This window comes from Acanthochromis polyacanthus, chromosome 2 (assembly GCF_021347895.1).
Source record: "Acanthochromis polyacanthus isolate Apoly-LR-REF ecotype Palm Island chromosome 2, KAUST_Apoly_ChrSc, whole genome shotgun sequence".
In the NCBI taxonomy this organism is placed as follows: Eukaryota; Metazoa; Chordata; class Actinopteri; family Pomacentridae; genus Acanthochromis; species Acanthochromis polyacanthus.
Window position 1 is genome coordinate 17,062,625 of NC_067114.1, and position 27,397 is coordinate 17,090,021.

At 39.5% G+C, this 27,397-nt stretch overlaps 1 protein-coding gene across 1 annotated transcript in view; it reads right to left on the reverse strand.

The window, feature by feature from the left end:
• Window positions 1-27,397, reverse strand: part of ush2a (Usher syndrome 2A (autosomal recessive, mild)) — a 215,554-nt gene that overhangs the window by 45,591 nt on the left and 142,566 nt on the right. Inside the window, exons 63-67 of the mRNA XM_051939571.1 lie at window positions 13,656-13,879; window positions 12,279-12,612; window positions 9,445-9,642; window positions 9,083-9,237; window positions 2,501-2,699 (exon numbers count right to left, since the gene is read on the reverse strand). Of these exons, the coding sequence (XP_051795531.1) occupies window positions 2,501-2,699; window positions 9,083-9,237; window positions 9,445-9,642; window positions 12,279-12,612; window positions 13,656-13,879 (1,110 nt within the window). The remainder of the gene's footprint in view (window positions 1-2,500; window positions 2,700-9,082; window positions 9,238-9,444; window positions 9,643-12,278; window positions 12,613-13,655; window positions 13,880-27,397) is intronic.

Consider the following 27,397-nt stretch of genomic DNA (forward strand, 5'->3'; position numbering starts at 1 on the left):
AACCAGCAAAAAAAAGAGAAAGCTAAAATAGCTTTACAGAAGTCCTTATTTTCTATGTTTCCATCTTTCTGTAAATGTGAAATTTTGCTTGGATTCAACTCTAATTGTTATGTTCTTCATCATAAAGCAACAGGTAATCCCAGTTAAAAGTACTGGTTTACTGTTATTTTCTAATAATTATTAGCATTCTGTCCTTTCATACGAACTTTTCTGATAAATGCACACTTGAAGACCAGAGACATTTATCAGATCAAATAAGGGAAAGCACCGCAAGGATGATTCAATCTCAAATCGACATTTTTGTTTCTAAAAAAAGCAGATTTCTCCAGTTTCTGTGGTTTCAGTGTGTGTGTGTCTGTGTGTGTATGAGAGAGAGCTCTTTGAGCGTCTGACTCTGACTGTGGTAAGAACCGTCGGAAAGATGCAGAGAAGATGAATAATGGCGTATTAAACATTAAGGATGAGGGAATAGCGCAGCAATTATTTCTGTTCATATTTCACTGAAAACACTTCGATTCATCCATCCATCTTTTTATCTGTCCTACTCTTTCCTCTGTTTCTCCTTCACTCTGTTTTAAAATGTGTCATTCTGTGGACCTTTCACTCCCTCAGTTTGTGTAATTTTTTCCATCTTATTTCTTTCAATATTTTTGCCACTGAAGAGATTTTCTACCTCTCATGTTCTGCCTACTTTGATCTCGCCATTTCAATTCTTTTTTGTTTTTCAGTTTGTGCATTTGGTAGAATAAAAAAATAAATAAGTATGTCTCTATATGATTGCCAGAGGATTATGCTGTAAAAGACAGAATGAAAACAAACATAAAAAACTCTTATTCAATATGTGTGTTCTGATGAATATACAGATAAAACATAGAAATCCAACTGAACTATGAACATACACATAAAACCAATTTTAAAAATGTGCAAATATTTTCTATTTATTCATATGTTGTAGGCCTTTTTCAAAAAAATCAATCTGTATAGACTTTAAAAAGTTAATTTAATTTTAGATCTGCTGTTACTGTGAAACATTAGGCTTAAGTGTGTCTAATGTAAAACACTCAATCACTGTAAAATATTACTATGACATGCATGTGCTATGAAAAGAGGGCTTAAAAGAGCAGAGATTTTTTTTAAAAAAGAGAGGGAGTGATAAAGGGGAAGAGTGTAGATGCCCCAGTAGTGGTTTTGGCTGAATATGCATGGTTTTCCAGTGTCTCACTGGGGGACAGGGGAATTTCACACACACATGCTGGTTGCTTACACTGGCACATGGGGCTGGTACAGTATTACAGCACATTACCATCTCTATTTGGCATTGTTTGCTTTGCCTTGTGCCTACACATACAAGCACACATGCACACAACTCCTGACCATACAAGCCAACCACAGGCACCATGGGAATAGTCTATTGGCTACTGGCAAAGCTGATGTCTGGTCTGAGTCCAAGCCAGAGCAGAGAGCAGAGCTGTGAAGCAAAAATGCCACTGAATTTCTGCTTCCAAAGATGTCATCGCTTGATTTGTGTGTGTAAAAATTTAAAAGGGGGTAATCAGATCAGCTTTAAAGCAGTCAACAATTTTAGATTAAGCAGTTTCACTCGCAAGAGATGCAAGTATGTCTACAGCCTTAATATTCCATTTGAGTTTTCCTCTTTTCTAATACATTCCTTTTTACTACAGACAATGAACGCTTGCTTTACAGTGCTTCATGCAGATGTTTGTGTCTGCATGAGTAAGTGTGTCTGTGTTGTGACTGATGGCAAAGGGCCAGAAACACTGCTCCTCCTCAGGGTAGATAAAACAAGACTCACAAATCACCCAGCCCTGACACCACCGTGCTCGTGTGCAAATCTACATTATTAAGACAAGCCGACACAACTGTTGTGTAGCTGGTTTACTTTTAGTATTTTATTTGAGCTCAAAGTGTTTGTGAATTAAGGTTTTTTTTTTCTCAAGTAGGTAAGTTATGTGAACATCTTTCTACTCTGTTGTTTCATCTGTGTGTGACCATGAGTGTGTTTAGGGGCAGGGGCAAGGAGCAAACAGTGAAAATCAGGTGTATTCAGTCATTAGATCACGTCCACAAACCAGTATACATGAATAAGCATATGACAAAGGAGGCAAGAAGAAGGAGGAGGAAAGGAGAGAACAGGAAAGCAGAGAGGATGAGGAGGGAGATGTAAGCAGGTGAAGAGAAGAAAGGGGTGAAGAGAAGAAAGGGGAGAAGAGGTAAAAAGAAGAAGCGAGTCAAACAAATTAGACATGAGGAGAGGAGAAATAAATGAAAGCAAAGGGAAAGAAACACAGGGGAGGGTAAATAAAAAGAGAAACTGTACAACTGAGGAGAGACTGAAAGGACAAGAAGAGTGATAACATTGCAGACAAGGAAAAGAGAAAATCAAAAAAGGAGAGTAGAGTGGAAGAAACAGGAGAAAGAGCTGAAGGAGAAAAAGACAACATATACCGGTAGTGACGGAAAGATGCAACATGTATTTTACCAGTCAGGGTGTAATTTCTGGGTCCATCAGCTTGAGTAAATATGGTTCCGACACCAGTCTGGTTCAGGTGGTACCGCTGTATGACTCCATTGGGACGAGTAGGCTCAGACCAGCTCACATGGAGGGAGGAGGAGCTTACCGCTGTTACCACTGGAGGCTTCACGTCCTCTGGGACTCCTCGGACCGTCACTGCCACCACCTAAACAGGCACATGGACATGAACACACACAGAGGCACAGAAACACACATGCACAGATGCAAACATAATAAACGCACACAAAATATTAAATAGAACAGATATCTGGTGTTTTATAGATGGTAAAAGGTGCATAAAATATTTGGATTTCTGCTTTGTTAATATATTAATCTAATTAATATGATCATAACCTAATAAAAAATGCATCCAAATTAAGGATTCTGCTTTTTAAGGTCACAAAGGTCTTGTTGGCAACAAAGTAAGACATCTACTGTAGATTTAATGTTTCCCACTCTCCAAAAACAAAACAAACAAACAAACAAACAAACAAACAAACAAACAAACAAAGAAACGCTAATTCAAAAAACAGAAATATACACATCTCTTTTTTTTTGCTTAAGGGACACATTTTTATGTTGCAAATTAAACAAAATTAAAAGCTTTCCATGTCTTACACTATAAAAAAAACTACATTTGTGTCCATGTATCCATGTAGTTCTACTATACTTTAACAAGTCAGACGTGATTATACAGTAATGTCTGTAGACCAGACCTGCAACGAACAGTCAGATCATTTTTTGCCAACTACTAATGGGCAGCATTTTAACAATCATTTAATCAGTTTGAGCGATTTTTCACGAAAAATGTCAAACTTTTCCGATACCGCTGCTTAAATAGAATCATTTTCAGTTTTCTTTATTGATTTATGACAGTAAACTGAATATCTTTGGATAGTGAAAAAAGCAAGGCATAAAGAATATGTGACCTTGGGCTTTGGCAAAAACTGATCAAGATTTTTCAACATTTTCTAGCATTTTATAGACCAAACAACCATTTGATTAATTGAGAAAATAATGGGGAGAAAAATCAACAATGAAAATCCATAATTGCACCCCTACTGCAGACAACAGTATGCTAATACAGTGGCTGTAAAACTGAATGAATATGATTTATGTAGGGAAAATCTACTAATTTAATCAGTCTGAATGACATAAAAAGTTTAAAAATAGAGTAATACAATTTATTCCTTGAACTCACTGAACCAGAGAATGAATTTTTAGTAAAGTGGACATAATTCATTTTCTAAAATCTCTTGAGAAATATTTTTCTCAAGAGCAGAATACTAGAAATGAACAGTTACTTGTTTTCAGTTTAAGATTTTCACCACTCCCATACTTTCTTTATTAATTCACTAAACTCTTTGATAATTTGTGTCCCAGTACTGCAAGTGGGACGAAGCACTTCTGATGTATCTGAAGTTTTCAATCAACAAAAATACTAAACATCACTGCTATAAAATGGGGAAAACAGGACAAAACAAACAATCCCTCAATAAGTTCAGCCCATGCAAAAAAAAAAAAATTACAGCTTCTTAGTACAGTGATAAGAGTGACCATCTTATTGTAAATTCCTAATGTCACATCTGCGGGCCCCTGTGAACGCTGGGTGAATGTGGAGACCACAGAATCACAGGGCAATCTGCTGCTAATGGCAACAGGGATATCCTGCCTTAATAGACTGTCACTAGCACTTCCACCACCTGTCCCACACAGTGCTATGCAATTAGAGCACTGCTACTACAACTAAAGAGACACACAAGCACGTGCACACAGATAAACACACACAGGTGCATGCAGGTATACACACGCAAACACAAAAGCGTAGAAGAGAGGAAACAGCAAAGGAGGAAGACGGTAAGGAAGATGCAGGGGAGGTGTAGCATCAATCAGTGACTGCCTCAGTGTGCTGTCAACTCAAATGTCTGTCAAGATGTTGCTCAAATGTAAAGAAAATAAAAGCCAAATAACCACCTACTGTATATAGGTGCACTCAGAATAGAGTGAACTTAACTTAATGTTCACACACCTTTGCTTTGATGGACAACTTTGACTCACAGCGATTAGCACTCAGAGTTGAGCAGGACAAGGATGCAGTTAGATTGCAGTTAAATGTTGGTAGGAACGAGGGAATCCGTTTGAACTGCAACAAAGTCACTAGTTTCATCTTTTTAACCTGGTTTGATGTAAAATAATTGATTTGTGCAACTTATACTTTACTGGAAAACATGACATGGTGGACATCGTTAACAGCTCAGGAAATATAGTACTGATATTTGATGTGTGACAGAAAGTTATATACTATGTATGAAAGCACGCCTCACTAGGATACTCTTTATTCAACCAAAGGAATACCAAAGAATAGAAACTCAGAGCGCCAGAAGAAAATAAGATTGTCTGAGACATACAGAAAAGAGAGGAAAGGAAATGTTGCACTCCAGATGACAGGACACACAAAACTGGTGCTTGGATGGCGAGAAGAAATGAGGATGAGAGAGGTTACAGAAGAGACAACAGTTGGGCGAAACTGGAGACTGCAGTGTTGAGATCTGAGGAATGACAGGAGACAAATAGCGGAGAGAACAGGACAAAAGGATTCAAAGACAGAGGAGGACCAATCGCTCTTCCTCCCTCCCTAAGTGACCAACCGTATTAGATCAGCACCTTCTGTTGTCACGGCAGGTGTGCGCTTGTGTGTGCCTCTGTTTGTTTGTCCGTGCCTCTGTGTGTGTACGTGAGGGGGCTGATGCCAGGTAATTGCAGTGGTGTATTAGGTTAGCCCAAGTTACCCCATAATTGGGACTGTTTGGCCAATTTTCACCGGTGTACAAACTAATCCCACTCACTCCTTTCCCACTCTCTGTTGCGAGTGTGTGTGTGTTTGTTCGTGTGAACATATGTATGTTTGTGTGTGAGACAGGAAAGCAGGCAGAGAGAACATGAAGACAGAGATTGAGTTTGTGGTGTAAAGGTATGTGAATGTATACAGAGTTCCCAGTTAAACGGATAAAGTTTCCAGCAAGGATGTGCATTAAGTATGTCAAAAGTTGGGCGAGCACTTCTATAAAAGGCCACTGTTCATGACAAATGATATTTTGACCTATCATGAGACCTCGAGTATCATGCTATGCAATCATTCTCTAGTCCTGCCGTCCAGCCACCTTCACTCCTCCCATAACAACTATTACCTGAGATCCAGTGATTTCATAACACTCTATGCAGCAGACTCTTGTTGACCACTGCACATGCTGAATGTCTTCACTGAATTTTTAGCATTAATTTAGGGTGTTTTTAATCTCCGTTTAAACACTTGTGTGTAATTTTTTTGTATATGTACTTGTTTATTTGTTATCTTTCTTCCTGCTGGGGCTTCTTGGCAGGTCATCATTGTAAATGAGAAATTGTTCTCAACTGAGCATACCTGATAAAATAAAGAATTAACATACTCTTAGACGGCTTTATATGCCACCCAGCATTAGGGTGGGCATCGAGTGAGCGTCATCTCAACAATCTGCGTTTCCATTTGTTGGGCCCACACTACAGATAAGGCGAAATAGTGTGTTGTGGTATTGCTCTGTACCTGCACCAAGGGTTTAAACTGGGTAAGAGTTGAGCTTTGCCTCCTCACATCCAAATAACACCCTATCAAAGCTCAGCACCATCTGTTTCATTATCACAGCAGTACCAGCTTGCATAAAACTATTGAAATCTGCTTTCAGACAATGTCTTGTGCTGAACAAACAAATGTAAAATGCCGCCTTCTTGTCTTTGACTTAATTAAACAGCTGTAGCATCACATAGGAGTGCGATCCACTGTGTCTCCAAACTGAGAGAGGGGCTGTGCGTAACTTATAGAGGTGGTGCAACATCGTTACTCTCTTTAATTACTTATGTCTTCTGATGTGTCATTTCGATCTTACATAGCCAACGTAAATGTTCTTGAGTTGTTGTTTCTAGAGTGAAATCATTGGAACACCGTGTTCCTGCTTGGCTGAATCCAGCGCCATCAGAACTGTCCACATCCACAGAACACAATGTGTACAATTGGAGGAATGACTTGCTACCGAAGGAAACAGTAAACCTTTGTACTCTCTGCAGTCTCACTGGAAAACGGCTCCCTTTCTGAAAAATCGCAATTTATTCCATCTGTGCAACTTCAATCAACAAAACCCATTGTGGCAAGTTAAATTTGCTGTTGTCTGCAACGTCATCAGCCTGCTTGCCAGTGTACTAGCCACAAAACCAGTCACTAACATTTCAAGGACATGTTAGTGAACCCACAAAGTAACAAACCAACAATAAAGCTTATGCTACCATGTTTAGCTAACCAACATTCTGCCTAACCCACCACGTAAACCAAACAACCACCATGCTAAGTTAACTGAATACTACACTAACTAGAATCCAAGACCATGTAAAGCAAACAATCATGCATCAGAGACACCAAATAAATCAAAAACAATCAACAAATACAATGCATCATGTCTGTCTGTTGCCCAACAACAGGGTAGCTAAAATCAGCAATTAACCATCACCAAATCTTCAAATCCTGTTTTTTGTTTAGGAACGACAGCAAAGTTTAGGATAATACTCAGCTTTTGTTCAGTATATCCAGAAACATTATTACAATATAATGATAACACTCATAAATGAGCTTCTGGGTTTGTGCTGGACTGTTAACAAGCTGTTTGATTTCCCAGGAAATACCTTAGTTGGATAAACTGATATTCTGTCATCAATGTCTTTCTTTAGTAGCTTTAAAACAGACCGGATAAACCGTTTTAAAAAATACAACGAATCAGTAACCATGAATGTTTACTGGCTATTCACAAGTGTTGGGCTAATCATAAGTATGCCAACAGATGTTCAGTTTTTGAAGGTACAGGAGCCAGCAGGAGTAATGCAAAGGTTGTTTGCTTTTAACAAGATGAATGGAAATTCTATAATATTCGCAAATCAACGTGTGCTATTGCTTATCTGTATTAATGTGTTTGCAGAAGGTCAGAAATGCTTACAATAGTAACAGAATCCCGATTTCCACACAGTGGAAAACCTACAAAAACATTTTCTCTCTTCTCAATCCATACCTCCAATGACAGAGCTATAGGCTTCCTCTTTACGTAAGAATGCACTCATCAAAAATAATGAGATGTTAAATTAGCTTTAAAAAAAAAAGCCAGAAAGACAGTTTTCAACATGAGCTTTCATCACCACTAAGCCGGAGAAATTAATTGTTGTGGTGATATCAGCTCAGCTACAGCCAGAGAGATAGCAGGGGGAGTTCTGTGTGAAGGTATTATGGGCGTTATCACAAACATCAGGTAGGCTCAGCAAATCCAGAGCCTCGCATACAGGGGGAAAGTGGAAACAAGGCTAAATAACAACTTGTTCCAGCACAGGAACAGAACAGAGTTCACACAGCGTGGAAACATCACACACTGTAATTTCTTAACAACAAAGGTCAGACAGATTTAGAATTTGTAAAATATCACTTGGTAGAACAACTGCGCACCTGAATTATGAAGTAAACAACGCTTAGAAATCAGCATCTGAGGTGGCTTTTACGAGAGGGTAAAAGGGCATTTAGCTGAAAGGCCACTGGCCAAACAATGGATCAGATGAGCGACCAACTGCAGAAGACCAGTGCTGCAAGGTTGCTGTTGTAAATTTACCCAATGTGAAGTCGGGTGGATGCATATCCAGGCAATTTCTCCTTGAGACAAAAGATAAAGGGGTCTTTGCGCACTTGTGTTAAGACAAGTGTCTAAGAGACATTGCAACTATTATTGTACATTTCTTGATCAGCCTGTCCAAATGGCAAAGAATCACATTTTTTACCTGATGAAAAACTGTCAACAAACACATTAAAATGAACAATACACCCACATGTGCATGATCCAAATAGTAATTACATGAGGGAGCAATGTTCTCTCTGATTTCTCTCTCTCTTTCACACACACATGCATACACCAACACAATTTTTCACACATCTTTCTTTTCCTTTAAGTGTTCAGGCTAAATTAAAGAAGTGAACTAAGCTACAAAGTAAAGTGGTGCTTAGTTCAGTCAAGCCCAAGCCATCTTTAGAGGAGCCATTAGATAATCATACAGTGGAATAATGTCATTTTGAAATGGGGTGCTACAATAGAGTACGGTTTTGGAAAGTATGTGTGTATTAGTGTGCAAAAAGAGAGTGTGTTGAACATAGACGGCTGGCAGGATAGAGATAATCAAACAGCACACAGTGGGAATCAACATAACAGATATCCTCTTTCCAATTGTAAGTACAACTAGTAATATTGCACTGTCCTTTTGTACTAAATTACTAGAATATATCAATGGAACACTGCAAGTGTTGTGTCTTAGTACCAGCCCCGTATTTGGTATCCATATAGCTGCTGCAGATTGTAAATAAGCAGGCCAGTCCAGACCTTAGTACTGATGCAGCCTTGGTAATGCCTTTGTGTGGAATGAGGTCAGTCACATAAGATTTCTTTAACTGAACAACATAAAACAGCACTGACACCAAAGCAAGACCTGCAGTCTTACCTGTAAACTGTCAGTACAACCAGCGCGGTTACAGACTCTCAGCTGGTAAATGTATTCCTGAAAAGGCCTGATGCCACCAACATCAGTGAAACTGTTTTCATCACCACGGTAACGCTCTTGTCCATCACGCAGTATAACATAGTGAGTGATATCCCCTGGTAAATGGGAAAAAAAAAGTTAAACTCGATAATTACTGTTACAGTTTTTCTCAATATTTGATTCTGAATCCACACTGATCCTGAATTCACCTTTACACGAGTTAATTAAACTGACCCACATCTACAAAGAAGACTTTTTATCACTTCATTTTAATTACTATCATAACACGTGCAAAGTAGGTATGCACACACACGTATACAAACCATTAGGTCTGGCGGGAGCTTGCCATTGCAACTGGATGATGTCATCTCGTGCACCTAGACGGCTCCAGCGGGGCGGTGCCACTCCCCACGGCTTTTCTTCACTGGTTGCCACTGTTGTAATGTTGCTGGAGCCCCGACCGAAGCTGTTCCAGCCCCTCACTCTATACTCATAGGTGGTAAAAGGCTCTAGGTCAGAGTCTATATTAGAGTAAGGAAAGGAGAAAAGACATAAAAGGGGAGCAATGGAAAAATGAATTAGCTGTATATTCATTGCTATTACAAATAAAAACACTTTCTGCTGTGGTACTAGTATCCTTATCTAATTGAAACATTTTGTATTGTGGAGCTTCGTGATTTTAAGCCATATGTAGTTTGTCAAATTTGGTTTAGAAAGTGCTGATGCCATTGAAAACACAGCAACTTTTAGGATGAAAGAAATATGGGATTGATAGAAAAGAGACCGCTCTCCATTGTTGTTGATAATGTCCTCAATGTGATGAAAAAAACAACAATGAATAAATCAAATCAAAATAATAATCATCACAATATGGACTTTGCATGTCTCACTATTAGACTTTTTGGTGCATTTGTTTGATTTTAATGAATGGTATTTATGAATGGGAGGAAGATTTTTAAATAAGACATTTATAACGTTCACTTCTTAGAGCATACACACGTTACAAATCTAAAGACAGTATGTAGCTAAATAATTCTGATAGATTTGCGCCATAAAATCTTTAAAAAAAACTTTTTGTTTTTTGCGTAGTATAAATAATAATAGTTCCATCCTTGCAGTAAGACTGGGAGCTGTGGTTCAAATGTAAGCTACATGAAGATGTAACAAATGTATACATCATCACTAGCGCAACATTGTAAACGTCATGCCATGACTGAAGCCTTCTGACAGACAGGTTGTTACAGCCCTTCTGGTGCGATACACATACAACTGCATTTATACATACAGATGTACTTGCACACATATGTGTATTATTTTTAGGAGTGTAAAGGGACTGCTGCTGTAAATGAGACCATGTTATAACAGTCAGTCTGGGACTCTTGTCTTTACTACTGTGATAACTGAAGTAGCAAAACCCCCACAGTGACACACAGATGTAAATAAAACACTGAGCATGTTTGTATAGACACATGCTAAAAATAGAATCTCTGTGTTTGATTAATAAATATTATACATAAAACTGTGTGTAGACAATGCAGTTAATACCACCACAGCCAGTCCACATGCGGAGGTATCTGGGTGTGAGCTACATCAGTTTTTTCCCCCTGAAAAGTATAGCATGATACTCTGTATGTGAGTGCGAGTGTGTTTGTGTATGTGTGTGTATGTGTGCATGAGAAACATCTGGTGTATGGTGGGTGGCGACAGCTTTATGTGCCTCTGCCCAGATGGTGTCACAGCATCGCCTAGAAACTCTTATCCTAACCGCCCCATGCTACACAAACTCACACAAAGTAATTGAAACACATACACAGAACTACATTCACTTCAGAGGGGCACTGAAATAGTAATAACTGAACACAAACACACAAAACACGTGTCATTATGAGCACGCCGCCACCCATACACACACACACACACACACACACACACACACACACACACACACACACACACACACACACACACACACACACACACACACACACACACACACACACACACACACACACACACACACACACACAGCATCCACAACCACAATTAGTCTTGATTAAACAGACGTAACTACCCAGATAAATAATGTGTGGACAGACTGAAAATCACGACACACACGCCCACTAACACAAACACACACACTCTTACTCCCTTTGGGCTGATAAATAGTAGAGAATGTTGAAATGGCATTTAAACGCCCATCACTAAGTTTTAATGACACACAAGTGTACAGCACAGAGAGAGTTACCATGTTACAGCTATTAATGTACACTGCAGCAGCTGTCTTGGTGTGTGTGTGTGTGTGTGTGTGTGTGTGTGTGTGTGTGTGTGTGTGTGTGTGGAAGGGCATCTGTCTGCGAGTCCGTTGATTATAGCGGCCGCCACATTTGGAGTAAATGCAGAATTGGTTTCTGCAGGGTCGCAATTTCTATGAACGTCATGTTTCACAGATGGCTATTCTATATTAGTTCTTCTTCACTATGTCTCAGAGGACTAAAGTGAGAGCTCTAATTTACAGCAGTTATACATCAAGGCAGGGATGTAAATACATAATGAATGGCCAAAATAAGCAAAATTCAATTAGATTAGGCCTACAAAAAACACTAAAATACACTTTCAATGAGGTGAAGGATGATGTTGCTGACATTACGTATGAATTTTGACATCATATTTGCACTACAACACATTTTAAAAGAAAGTTTTATCAAGCTGCACAACTGAAGTGTGAATTTACGGATGCTACATGACTTGAGACTAAAAAGTACAGATGTGAAAAAGAAAAAAAAGAGCAGGGTTTAACCTGCCTCACATATCGACTTATAAGAGCTGAAACTTTAATTTTCAAAAAATACAAACAAGCCTAGATGTCTGAGGTGGACTACAATGATGAGCTGTGATGAGAAAATCAGAAGTTGGCCAAACTTGAACAGGTAGTCCACAAAAATCCCCAAAAAGCCTCTTGAACATTCAATATTGGTTCAAAGACAATAAAACAGTAAATCTCCTTCAAAGAGGTGGTAAAATAAAGTTATGCAGAACAGTGCATAGGTGATCATTACTGAATAAGTACGGTTAAAGTAAAAAAAATCTGGTGCCTTCCCTGTAACGGTACTTTTCAGTTCTTTTAAATACAACCTTTGAACAAACATGGAACAATTACCTGTATAGGTGTATATGCTGGCGTCTCCGCTGTACACAGCCTCTTCGTGTGATGGACACAGGCTTCCCTTGAAGTGCACATTCTCAGCGTGTGTGTGACTGTATGCATCTAACATTTTGTAAGTGTTACTACTTTTGTTTGCATGTGTAGAGGGGCCTGTAGTGACCGTTTCCTGCATCGGGTTGATAAATGGTGAGTACGTTGTGGACTGTGTGTCAGGCTGTGCAGACAACACCCATGTGCAGGCAGTCGTAGATGGATCAAGGTCACAGGAGCCACAGTAAGCTGTAGATGCAGCAGCTATGGGACAGACATCACCCTTTAAACACTGGTGCTGCACAGAGGAAAGAGAGAAAGACAGAAAGGATGAAGGAGAAGAAAAGGAGGGAAGGTGGAAGGTATAATCATACCAGAGCAGTAAACAGCAGAATCAGAGGAGAATGAGGCAAAACAAGGATGAGTAAAATTAAGTTATTTAAAATGCTTATTCTCTTTTTGTGAGTGATTAGCTAGACAACTAGCACAGAAATTTATCTTACAGAAGTTCTCTAATCCTATACACATGTACATGCAGAATGTAGCTACTTATGTATTTTTTGAAAATACATATGAATTATGTGTTGTGTGTATGTATGTGTGTGGTATACACGGTCCTTAATAACGTCATTAGAGCTAATGAGAGTTCCTACCCTTTGTCCCTGTTTGTGTGTGTGTATGTGTTCATGCATGTGCCATCTCCTGCTGACTTAGAAACACACAAACGCCACATGACCCCAGTTGATAAATGGAAGATGGCCCAGTCCCCAACTCCTGATGTGACAATGAGAGCGAGTTTAGCAGAGAAACTGAGAGATTCTATCAAGCCCCTCATGTCCACAGGGCTGCTGGAGCCAATAGGCTCTGCCATTTTAGCCAATGTGACAACATTTACTGGACATCTGAATCCAGCTTCTAACTTGCATTAATTTTTTCCCCACTCTGTTTCTGCTTTATTATGCGCATCAGGTCATCTTCTTTCAGACCAGCTTGCATCGTTGAAATTCTTGTCGGATTTGCTTGTAAATTTAACATCTACAGTAGACAATTGCCAACATTTTATTTTTAATTATGGATATAATATATTAATATATAATTTTTTCATGTCACTTATTTTTTGAAACCTAAAACAGACAACTGAGATTTTCTCATTAGTCTGAGAAACATTTGGATGAAAATGCAAGCACACACTCTCACACACTCACACACACACACACACACACACACACACACACACACACACACACACACACACACACACACACACACACACACACACACACACACACACACACACACACACACACACACACACACACACAGTCTCACATAAACACACACCTGTATGAAGAGACCAGGTGTGGGTCGGTCAGCACACACATGTCGTCGGGGATCGTAGCCAATCCCGTTGCAGCATTCCTCTTCTTGGTGTATGACCTTTGACCCACAGCACTGTAGTGTCACTGTGGCGTTGCCAGCAGGGTGCATTGTGGGATATCCATCATTGCTCACACAGCAAAGAGAGGTTGAAGAGTTTATATACTCCAGACCACAGCAGACAAAATCTACAACAGAAAACACAGCATATTACTGTTTTATATGTTTTTTAAAGTTTGATGTTACTGAATTAGGACATTAGTTAAGGAACTCTTCTCACTTTGGACTAAATCTGACAACTCTGTTTTTTAAAAGTCTCCAATTAACCTGTTTTCACTCTTTGAAATTTTACCTTGCAATAAATTTAGCTGCTAAACAAGTTATTGAAAAATACGATTTGAAAATTATATTGGTTTATCAAACTGCATTTATGCATGCATGTCAAATAGCTCATTAGGAGACACTGAATGATACTGCACCTTATTCCCCACATTATAAATATCTCAGGTCTTCCCACACTTCCAAGCTTCAGCTGGGCCTCTGGAACCACCTCTTTCATGTCATTATTTTCTTTATGTTTTTAGATCACATCAGTCAGAATGCCTGAAATCAAGTCTCTCTCAATTACAGCAGATATTAGCATCTCTCTTCTGTTCCTCATCATCTGCTTATCCACTCTCAAACAGGGTATTTTTTATACTTCTAATCCTACTGTTCTGCCTCTTTCCTACCTTATACCCTCTAAGCTCTTTCTGTCTTTTCTCTTGTCCTCCTCCCTCCAAAATCTTTCTAACTTCCTCAATCCCTTTCATCTCTCCATATTTTAAAAATATTCAGGCAATGCTGTGCTGGGCTTTTGCTCATCTACACTTCCTGAACTCCCCTTTCCTCCTCTCTTCAATCCATATTTTCCGATCTGCACAGGAACTGTATTAAGCTGCTCTGAATATTATTGTGCATCTTTTCTTATCAACTCGTATATACATCCACCTATCCTCTTCTCTCCCTCCTTCCCCTCCTCCCGATGCACACCTCCTTTCCTCTCCTGTATTCATCTCTCAGCAGTAATATTAAGGCTATGCCGTTGAAGGAATGCAAGGGGAAAGGAAGTGTGTTTTTCTGAGAGCTGCCATTTCTGACAGTGATAGGTGATGTCTGTCTGCCACCACTTCACCTTCAGCAGCAAGGTGACATTTAAAATACATGCTATCACTCCATTTGCCTGTAAATGTTTTCTAGCTGAATATCAAATTTCAAGTATGTTTCTTCACGTTCTCTACTGCTTCACATTTCAAATTCAAATAACCTGAGTTGCTTTTAATGATTGACAAATTAAAACTGCTGCTGTAGTGCCTGCAGATGTAAAGTAAAAATTCCTGACAGATAAAATGAGGTTTAGTGTAGAGAACATATAAAAAGATTATGGTTAGAAAAGGTGAATACTTAAAATGCTACAGTTGTACAACTCTATTAAGTGTTTTTAATGGAATTGGAATTTTGTCAACAAAAACTGCTTTTCAATGTCAGTTACAAGTTTCAGATGCTTAGATATTTTTCCAGAAAAAATACAACCTAGGGAGTTCAAACAGGAGTAGTGGTGGTGGGCACTGAGGGAACAAAAGCTAGATGTTCAAATTCATATTTGCACCCCTATATATGCCACTGGGGTGCCCCTCACCTGCATTTTTAGTACAGTACAAACTGATTTGATTCCACTTGGTTTCCATACACTGAAGTCACAACATTAAAACCACTGATAGTTTAAGTGTATTACATTAATAATCTCATTACAATGCAATGTTCTGCTGGGAAACCTTGAGTCTTGGCATTCATGTGGATGCTACTTTGACACCATGCCCCTAGACAATGGCACCGGCCAGCCCACACTCCCAATAGATGACAATGTCCAAAGCAGCAGGAGAATGAGCCCCGTCATTCTGCAAGACTGGCTCAGGAATGACTCGAGGAACACAACCAAGCGTCCACAGTGTTGAACCAGCCTCCAAACTCTCTACATCACATTTTTGAACACGCAACCATGGGATGTACCAGATCCTGATCCATGGAGGCTCCACTTCACACCCACAGGACCCCAAGGATTTGCTTTAATACTGTGGCTGATTGGTACTAATCATAAAAAAATCAGCAAACGCTGCTGATCATCTGGTGAGGGTTTAACAAAATGGGTAGCAGCTCCAACACAGACAATACAACACTGATGAAAGCCGAGGAGGGTGAAGTAAAGTCGGGTAAACACATGACCTTTTCTCTAGTGGCCCTCCTAGTGACAAGTTGAACCAATCTGGTTACTTTAATCACTTAGCTTGGTTCAGGGTGGCGACTGACAGGCTTTGGCCTTGCATTGGATTAAGGGTACAACATTGTCCTGCTATAATACTGACTCAGCAACTCCCTGCTGTGAGGATGTATTAGAAATACAAATGAGCACAGCACATCACAACTCAACTAAAATATAACAACTGCAACGATGGAAAGATGAAAAATATCCTTTTAATGAGAAACTCCAACAGTAAAAACTTCTCATTTTAAACCACAGACTGGAATATTAAAGATAGAGCCAGTCTTTTGTGATTTAGTTTATTGTAAAAACAATCTATATTTTATGAGGTATTTAACAAATGTATCCTAACAGTTGATGACATGCTGATCTGTGGCACAATCTACCCCCAGCTGTGATGCCCATTTTATTTGACAGCAGACATTAAACACTAAGTCACTGCTTTGTATTGTGGCCTGAGCCTTTAATGGGGCTGCAGCTAGTTGTGGAGTGATAAATAACTTATTGTTTAACACTCTAATCAGCATTCACACTTCGAGCACACTAAATGCTGTTAATTTAAGCAATCATTTCACTTAAAGGCCAAAAGTGGAGAATGGCACATATTTTCTACTGTACTGTTGCAGTGCATTATATCCTCAACGCATCCATCATAGGCACCGTATGACAGGAAAACGCATGTGTGTGTGATTGTGTGACATAAAGGCAGTCTGACGGCTAGTAACTCACTTAGCAGCGGCAGCTGTTGCGGAGCGGGGGCTTGGTGGCCAATTCCCCCAGCGCCTTACTTCAGCTTCAATGACGCGCAAATAAACAGCTCAACACTTTTCCAAAATAGCTTCTCTCCACTCACCCCTCGTCCTCTCAGCATCCTCACCTCTACTCCTCTCTTCCATCCGGACACCAGGCCCTCCACAACTCACAATTTTCACTCATTTGCCTCCCTTCCATCTACTCTCTAGACATCCAGTTGTCTCTCTCTCCATCATCTAACAAGGCTCTGTTCAAACAGCTCTCTCATACTTTTTCTGACCAAAAAATGACAACTTCATCACTTGCGAGATTGATCTCTTGCCTCGTCCCCACCCTCCATCAGCTCTTCCTCTGATCATTCTTTTTCCTGCATCCCCAACTTCCATAACAATCTATATACCTGTCCACCTCTACAACTGTCTGTATTCGTCTACCTTTTTCAGCTTATTCATGTCCTTTCACTCATCCAACTCATCATCTTATACTCTTTTGATTATCATATGCATTCCCTTGAAAATAGGTGAAAATAGATGAGTATACTGCACATATGCTTGGTTTGCAAATAGAAGCCCTACATCCCTCTGCTACATTCCTACATTTCTACTTTCACCATATATCTACCTGAATCTCTCTCAGCCTCTTTTCTTCACATCTTCTTCACGTCTTCATCTTGTTTCCATCTCCCTCTTGTCCTGCTTTCCTTCTGCTTTTACTCTCGTTGTTTCTCCCTGCATGCTTGCAGATCATGGGTTTACATTGTTTACTGTTCTGCACCTAAACTTCACTAGTGTATTATCATGCATTCAGCAGAAATCCAATCCCTGTCTTTGTAAGCGTTATCTGTGTATGGGTGTGTGTGACATGCCTGTACATTTGTGTTAACATTTCGCAACACACACTCCTATTTTCTCTTCCTCTCTATAAGCTGTGTGTGTGTATGTGTTGACGGCATTTTATCACACACCTCTTGTTTTCTCTCTTGCATCACAGAATGCTTCAGCCCTAATCTTCAGATTTACGCAGGATTTGCATACATTCGTTAATAGCGTCGGGAGCGCCGCGTCAACACAAGGTGCTTAGACAACGTGAATTATTATTAGGGTTTCAGTCATTCCACTTAATGATAAGTAAATATTTAGCCCTGCCAATGAAGTACTGATAAAAATGTGTGTTGTGGATTAGGGTTATCCGTGCTCTCTAGGAGACCAAAACCCCTCCACAACTTTAAACAAACCAAACACTTTTAAATACCTGAATATATTACAAGGGGTTTGGCACGAAGTGCACAGTAAGTGCACAAATACATAGTTTTGTGTTTATGTATAGCAGCACATACTCATACTGAAGCAGGTTTCATTGACATATATGGGTTTACTTATTAACAAACAATGCTTTGGAAGATTTTAGTGTATCACTGATTTCTAAAAACCGGTTTCAAGAAATTACATCAGAAATGCAAAAAATAGATTTGAAATAGGTTTTTGGTGTCATTTTGATCTGCTAAAATAAATAACAGTTGCATCATAAAGACAACAAAAACATCTGCATACAAATGAACGCTTTACACCACAACATTAAAACTACATGCCTAACTTTGTGTAGCTATCCCTCAAGCCATCAAAACACCTCTGAACTGTCAGAGCATTGACATGGGAACTCTTGGGGTGTCTCGTACTGTCAGCGTCTATGGGCACCAGCACAATGGCAGCAGATCCTTTGACTCACCCCACAGCCCACAGGCTTGTATCAGGGCATCCAGTGGATGCTTAGTTGGATTGGGGAGTTTGGTGGCTGGGTTCAGGCTTTGGATTTATGACCATCTGGTCATGCCCTTAACTAGGTGGTTTTTGGAATTTTTTTCTGAAATCTTTCAATGATCTACTGAATGTAATCCGAAGACTGCTGTATTTGAAATTCCTTAGCAAGAAATTAGCAGCAGGTATGTTAGCCTTCCCATCCTTGCAGGCTTTGCCCTGCATATAAAAAGTGTGAGATGCTGCAGTCGCTCCAATGTCTACTGGATTACAAATGTTATACGATGTTGGGAATATGACAAAATATTTCCCTCAAAAACCACCGAGTGATTTTCATTAAGTATGGAGCCCCTTTCTATCCTGTTTCTAGATATACTGACAGGGAAAGACTGTTGAAAGAAAGAAAACAACATTAGCTCTCATCAAACTCAAAATAAATGGCATCAGCTTCAAATCCCACTAGTGATTCTGCACACACACTCATTTCAGGAAGGGGTGAGTGCACATGTGTGTCTGCACATGTGCTAGTGTGTGTATGTGTGTGTGTCTGTATGTGTGCGTACGTGCATGTGCACTTTGTGCTCCAGAGGGGCCAGACTATATGCCATGTCGAGAGATGAAATCACTATGGATTGACTTTCTCACACAGTGCATAGTGTTCCCCTGTGGACACACACATGCTGATGTTGGGGCATCAAGCACACACATAATCAAAGAGACACACACACACACACACACACACACACACACACACACACACACACACACACACACACACACACACCACACACACACACACACACACACACACACACACACACACACACACACACAACTACTCTTTTCCCAGCTGACTAGTTGGCCTCTTGTCTTTCTGATATCTTGTTTTTTTTTTTTTTTTTTAAAATCTCAGCAAAATTACCAGCTGGTCATGCATATGACATTGTGTGCGTCTTAACATGTATGTGTCCAGAGTGTTTGTATAAGTGTGTGTATGTGTGTGTGTGTGTGTGTGTGTGTGTGTGTGTGTGCTGAGTTTAAGTAAATGCTTTGGTAGCAGTTATATTTTCACCACCCAACTGGGATTCACTAAAGAGTGAGACACAGCAAGCAGATGTTCATGTGTGTTTAAAGTGTTTGTGAGATACAGGAAAGAGAGAGAGATGACAGAGAGTGACTGAGATAAAGAAAAGGAAAGTGAAAAAGACAAGGATTAAAAGAGTTCACAAAGTGATAAAACAGGCAAAACTATTTCAGAAGTGAGCAAGTAAGTAAACAAAGAACATAAGGTCTTGTATTATGCACACATGTGCTAAAATAACGAAATACAAGAATGGAATGCTTTGTGTGCTTTTTGGGGGAATATCCAAAATAAGATAGATAGATAGATAGATAAATAAAGCTGGTGATTTTTTTTCTCATTTCCAAAGAAACATTTTCATTTTTTATAGAGACTATTATATCATCTACTGAGCACAACATGTTGTACAGTAGATTCCAGAGCATGCAAGTTCCACTCTCAGGTAATACAACATTCCTTTGCCAATCCAATCCACCAATTCTGCCCTGAACCCTGTCAGAGACATTGTAGCTGACGTCACAATGACTCATGCTACATCTGCTTCAGGTTATTACCTCCGCCAAGGAGGTTATGTGACACTCAGCGTTTGTGTGTCCGTCTGTTCGTCCGTCCGTTAGCAAGATAACTCAAATACGCCTAGGCAGATTCAGATGACATTTTGAGGGGATGTAGACTATGGTAAGAGGAAGAGCTGATTTAATTTTGGTGGCAATCCGGAAAGGATCCTGGATTCTGGATCACTTTGAATTTTTTAGTTTGTTTTATTATGTGGTACAAAATATGACAAAAAAACATCATAGGTTAGTATGTCGTCCAACAAATTGGAGCAAGGTGTCCAGATAGCTCAACTGGTTAAGAAGGTGATTCGTAAACAGAACTGTGTCAGAGACACAGGTTCAATTCCAGCTCATGATCCTTTACTGCATGGGTTTCCTGTTTTCCTCTCTGTGAGAATGTCAATATCCTTGGCGGAGGTCTGCGCTCTCTGAGTGCTTTTCTTGTCTATCACTGCCATCAATGTGATCAGGGAGTCTGTGAGCAAAAGCCCTACGTGCCACCAGTGTTCAAAACAAGTGTTGACTAGCAAGTAAAGGTCCAGTATCTTTATGAATATCTAAATACTTTCAAGTCTTTGATAAATCTCCAGCAAAATGAATTACTTCTTTTCTATTGAGTGTCAGAGAAAGTAGCTTATGAATTCAACTTCAACTTTTAGCAGAAGGCTACAGATGATGGAAAGGCAAATCATATTGCTTAGTATTTGTTGTCAGAATTCAAAAGAGAGTATTTCCACAAAGCAGTGACACACACTGAGTTCACTGGTTGCTTTTTCCTTGCAATTTTAATAGTAACACACTACTTTCTGCGGTACAATACTGTTCAAATAATGCTCGAGAGTATGGTGCCACAGTGTGTTTCAATACTACTTTTATACAGACAGAGGGGGTTGTAAGTAATCAAGAAAAGTTGGGACACCTGCAGGATTTGGCAGCACCAACTTTCAAGGTTTGATCAACCTCCATTGCTGCAGAACAGCTTTAAGTTGTTAATCCATCTAGGTAAACCTTACATTTTTTAAAACCTCTGGCAGTTCACCACTTACCTTTATACCATTTCAAGCTATTCATTGGACTTGAAATACTTGAATAAATAAAAAAAATTGAAAAATTGTGGCGTTCAAAAACGTTTGATTTGTACTGTATATTGGGAATTATCAATATTATTGAGTGGTTTAACTCAAAGGCTTTCAAGTTTATCTGAGGCAGTTTTAGATGCAGAAATGGGCTCCGTTGTCTTATAGCCTTGACAGACACATGGCACACATGTATAAGGGGTAACCAGTGTTGGGCAGTAACGTCACTACAAATAGCGTCGTTAGTAGTTTAACTACATTTTTCTGTAACGACGTGGTAGCGTCGTTGTTTACAAAATCAAAAAACGTTTCAACAGCTTAGCTAATCTTTTGGTCATGTAGCGCGGTAGCGAACGCAAAAAGCTACATTAAAAATGATTAATGTTGAACTGCTTGAAGCGGAGCTTTCTGCTCTGCTGCAGTCTCATCTCACACTTTTAAGGATCAGACAGTGACATCCTCTCCAAACGCCGACATGTCTGTGTCGACCAATAGAAGCGGAGGAACTGTTGATGTCGTCATTCAACAATCCCTTCCACTGGATCCACACACACACACACGCTCGCTTCAGTTTTTGAGTTTTTGTGAAAAAACGGAGAAAAGTTGTTTTCAGATACCAACTGTGCCAACCCAATGCGAAGTTTCTGTCAACTTCAAAGACGTCAAATACAAATCTGAGAACCCATATACAGGTGACTACCGAATATGCACAACCAGCAGCAGTTAGCTAACCACCACATGTCAACTGCAGTATAAGATGCACACACAAACGAGCTACTTTTCAACATCTAAAATTCGCGTGGCAGTAAATTAATTAAATTAAGCGTAAGGTTGTGGTGGCAGTGTGTAAATGTGTATAAATTGGGGGATTAAATAATTAAACTGATACATATCAGTTTAATTATGGGAGGTATGGGAGAAAACGAGGTAACAGTAAAACCAAAATCTGTCTTCTTCAGTATTACTGTTAACACTAATGAGCAAATGGCTGAAAAAAATAACAGAAAGGGTAACAAAAGTGATGGCATAAATGATTAAATATCTTAATCTTACACTCAAGACCAAAATTGAGTTAAGTAGTAGTGGATACAGCACTTTGGGAAAGCATTGAATGATTTTACATAGATATTAGACTTAAGAAATAAAACTTGATTTAATACCCAATGTGAATACCCAAATTATGTATAAAATTGTCTTACTATAATATTGCTTACTTTATATGGAAATGATATCAAATGTAACCTATTATACCCTCCAATGTAAGTGGTGTGTTAATATAAGCTACTGCAACTTAATTATCAGATACATTATGTCTGCAATACAAACTAAAAAGAAAATCAGAACAATGATTTCTAATGTAAAAAGGTTGATTCATTTTAAATATAGCTCCACATATTCCTCAGTGTATCAACTTACTAACTTTGGAGCACTGAGAACAAAAATGATGGTTTAATAATAAATAAGTCAGCATTTTCTTGTCTCCGTTTGACTGACTTCATTAGTCCCTGAAATTTTTTGGTAAGAAAAAAAAAGTAACTTGAATGTATTAAGCTACTTTGGCCATATTGCTGTAGCTTAGCTTGCTACATTTCTGTGGGTCATAGCTTCAGTGTAGTGAAGCTTGATTTAACACTGAGTAGCTGGTAGCTTAGCTCATTACAGTTTCCAAGTAGCTTGCCCAACACTGGGGTTAACTACAACTGTTAGCAACTGTGGTAAGAGAATAGCAGCTGAATTAGAATAAAAGCCTTTAGTGAGTTTTAGTGAGTGTCAAACACATTTATGTGTTCTTGTGCACACTGCCTAATTTGGTCTCTGTCCATACATGGAAGTTATGTATTTAAATGTGAACTTTTAATAAAATGACAATGTTTAACAAACACAAACAGAATAACAAATACAAATAAAATTTGCATACACACGCGCGCGCGCGTGCGTGCATGCGTGCGTGCGTGTGTGTGTGTGTGTTTGTTTTTCTATACCGGTGGGGACTTACCATTGACTCCCATTCATATCTAACTCCTAACCCTTACCCTAACCTTAACCATCACCAAATCAATGCCTAACCCTAAACAAACGTTTTTGCACTTTTACATTTTTTATTAACAACAATATGGCCAAGAAAACGGTGTTGCCACCCGTGGGGACCTCATTTTAGGTCCCCACCGTAAGACAAGTCCCCACCTTTATAGCAAATAGTCAGGTCAAAGTCCCCACCGGTATAGCAGAAACAAGTACACACACACACACACACACACACACACACACACACACACACACACGTTTGTACTTCTATCTTAGTGAGGACATCCATAGGCGTAATGCATTTCCTAGAGCCTTACCCTAACCTTAACCATCACAACTGATTGCCTAACCCTAATCCTTACCCTAACCCTAACCAAACCTCAATTCATACCTGTTCTCTAAAAACAAGTCTTCACCCTCAAACATGGCTGTTTCAAAGTGAGGACCAGCCAAAATGTCCTCACTTTGTAAAAATGTCCTCACTTTGATAGTTAAATGCAGAAAATGGTACTCACCATGTAGCAAGTACAAGAACACACACACACACACCACACACACACACACACACACACACACACACACACACACACACACACACACACACACACACACACACACACACACACACACACACACACACACACACACACACAGACTGTGCTCATCTTCTGACAGCCTCTGGTTTTATTCTTGCCAGTCATTAAAGTAAACCTAATAGAAAAGCCATCATCATAAATACATTAACAGAGAGAGAAATGTCTTCCTGTGTTCAGAGAGCACTCGATCTTCTAAAGCAGCCAGACGCTGCTGTTTGGAATCCACTACTGTTGGCCATTTGCTACCCATCATTGATGAGGGGCTTTTGGCAATGATAAACACACACAAACAGAGAGAAATACACACTCACAAACTGATGAGAATCTTTTGGCGGAAACAAGGACATGCAAAGGATAGATTTCTTTCTGCATAAAGACAAATGTAAAATGCAAACACGTTCAGACACATACAGAAACAGAAAACCACATAAAGAAAGTGAAGGATGCATGCAGTAAGTTCAAGTAATACACCATGCACATTTACACACACTTATACACACAAACGCATCCACACTCACAACTCCACCAGGCTCAGAGTGAGCTAGCTTAACTACTGGGATAATTTCCCTCCAGCAAATGGTCACTGTGCCCTTGAAAAACATATTTGATTATTACTTTTTCTCCCCCTCCTCTTTTTTTCTTTTAGCATCATCACAGCCATTTTCATCACGCGCTCTGATGATGGCACGGCAAGGCGCGTTAAGATAACACCCCGGCACCGCCAGGCTTTTAACACTTAAACGGTGAAAAGGGATATTCAGATTTGTCCTTGAACATTTGGATGGGGCCTGCTGGGCTGGGACAGAGGGTGGGAGTAAGGGAAGGAGTTAAAGAAATGAAGACATTTTTAAGATTCACTCACTTTCAGGAAAAAGAGAGGTGGGGAGGGCATTTATGGTAGCACCCACAGTGAGAGATGGGATCGGTGGGGTTGAAGGGCAGATGGAAGAGTTAAAAAACTGAACACTATAAAGAAAAAAGTGTAAAGGGGAAATGATTAGTGGAGCGCACAGTGAGGTGGGGAGAGTCAGGAAGCAACGGGAGGCCAAAGACACCACACACGTTCCTTAAACACCATCTAATCTCACCTAAGTCTTAGCTAAACATCTTACATGCAAACTCAGACAGAGAAGAAAAGAGGAGCAAATGAAGAGCTTAAAAGTTGGTCTTCAACCTGCAGCACAGGAGGAAATGCTGCAAGAAAAAGAAGGCTCGCTTGTCCAAAAACAAACAGTATTTAATCTACTTGAAAGTGAAATGAAAGCTGTTTAAACAAACCAGGAGATTTGGAAGGGAATGATTTAGCACAGAGACTTTGTGTTATTTTGTAACAACCGGGGACACTGAGGAAAGGATTACAGCCCATCACGATAATACACCAAAGACAAAACTGGACAGAGCAGCAGTTAGGCTGGTTGCTACTGATGGCATTTACTGAAGGTAGTACTTGACCAGGTAGGTTTGAAAGAAGTCACATGTTGGCTATACAGATTTAACCCAATATCAGTCACAGTAATACAGTGAAATCTGAAGTATTTTGAAAAGGCTCACAACCCAAGACACAATCTATATAAATAGTACCGATGCACGGGTCAAAGTTTTAACTACAACCTGTTATAAGAGCTAACCAGCAAAACCATGGGTTAATCAACCACCGTGAACAAGACAGCACCTGCAACCACCTTTGCCATAACTGTGTCATTTCTATTTCTACTATTCCAATTTATCCCAGTATCTTCCTTCCCTCAGTACTGCAACTGTAGTTTCTATAGCTGTAAATACAGCCTGGAATTCCACTGGTAATCTACTGCACTGGAAATTTCAAGTTTTGACGAAGGTTTGAACACACAATAAGGAAGCTTTTCAGTGAATTTTACTCACAGTGCTTGCCTCCAAGCAATTAAATCTTCTTGCAATTCCCCTGCCACTATTTTGAGTGGTCACCATTTCTTGGCATCACTTAAGACAATTGTGTTTTATTTAAAGAACAAACAGGACAGATAGTTTTTTTTCTCCTGTAGCAGAATGACAATGAGGTGCAGCCAGACTATTCTATACAGTGTTGTGTCAGTGACAGAAAATGGTTGGGCTATGCAAGGCAATTTACAACTTAGCCAGACCACTACTGTCACTTTTTGAACCAACCCGTCTCAAACCATAATATTTTCCATTGAGCTGATCTATTCCTGTCTGACTTGGGTTCAACCTGCAGGTTCCACAGTTTCTGCACACTTTAAGTCAAATTGTGCATCACTAGTAGATAGGCACATAGGCTGTAAAAAAAAAAGGGACTTTGGACCTGAAATTTGCACCTAAAATCTAAAAGACTTTCCAAACACCTGGGTGGTAAAAAAAAAAAGTTACAATTTAGATTTATAAAAGGCTTTATTTCATGATATAAAAATCTTGTCACCAGAACAATTTCTGCTGGTGCAGGAGAGGTGTCTACGGCTTCAGTGTCTCCATCTGTCCACATTGGAAAGCAGAAATCCTACTCATAGCAGCTTTAAACTAAAGTCACTGAAATAATGGAATAATAGTGGCCCAGTCAAAATTAACTTACCAGAATTCATAAAAGTTTTGGTCTCACTGATTACAGAGCAATGCAGACAAGTAGGTATAAATACTTGTGGTCAGCCTGGAATGAAATCAACTTCCACTATACAAAAAGAGAAGGGAAACAGATTAAACCCAAAGGCACATTTTAGAAGAACACGGTCCACAGACTCAGCTTTGTGTGTATTTCTTGTGTGTCTTTGGGACAGGTTGGATGAGGTGAAGTTTCTGACCCTGATTCTATTTCACCTGATTTACACTGGGTGCTTTCCCATTTCAAATCCAATAGTCCAGTCTAGAGCGCACTTGTATGCATGTGTGGGCGCATGTGTTGCATATTATTGGAAGAGTGTGCATGAACATGTAATTCTGTGTGTTTACACATGCACGTTCTCATGCAAAAGTGCGCGTATGTGTAAGGTGGTTGCTTTGTTTGTGTGTGAACGCTTGTGTGTTTATCCACGTGAGCACATGTGCACGCAAGCCAGTACGGGTATCTGTTGCCAGACGGCTGTCTCCTGGCATTGCGGTTCCCCTGCAGTGTGTGTGTATGGTTGTTGACAGTGTGGACGGTAATGTGTGATAGATCGCACTTCAGGGACCCCATAATCACATCAGCCTAACCTAGTCTATCAGCTGGGCACAATGGGATACCCTTCACTCCTCCTTTAATCTGCTCCATCTAGCTCTTCACTATTCTTCTGTTCTTTTCTTCTTTCTCTCTTACTCATTTTAACCATCTTTCACTCCTGTTTTTCAGTGTTTTGTTTAACTATGCATATTTAATTTTGAACATTTTTTGTTGCTGTTTCTTTAATTTTTTTGTCTTCCACTTACCTTTCTTCCAGCATCATTTCTCTTTTATTTTGCATTCTTTCTTACAACAGCTACATTTAATGTGCAGCCTTATTACAATTGTTTATAGCCTGTATTTTTTAAACTTAGATCTATTCCTTACAATGTAACTAATGTCAGTGTATCATAATCAAAAAAATGACATGTACTCTGT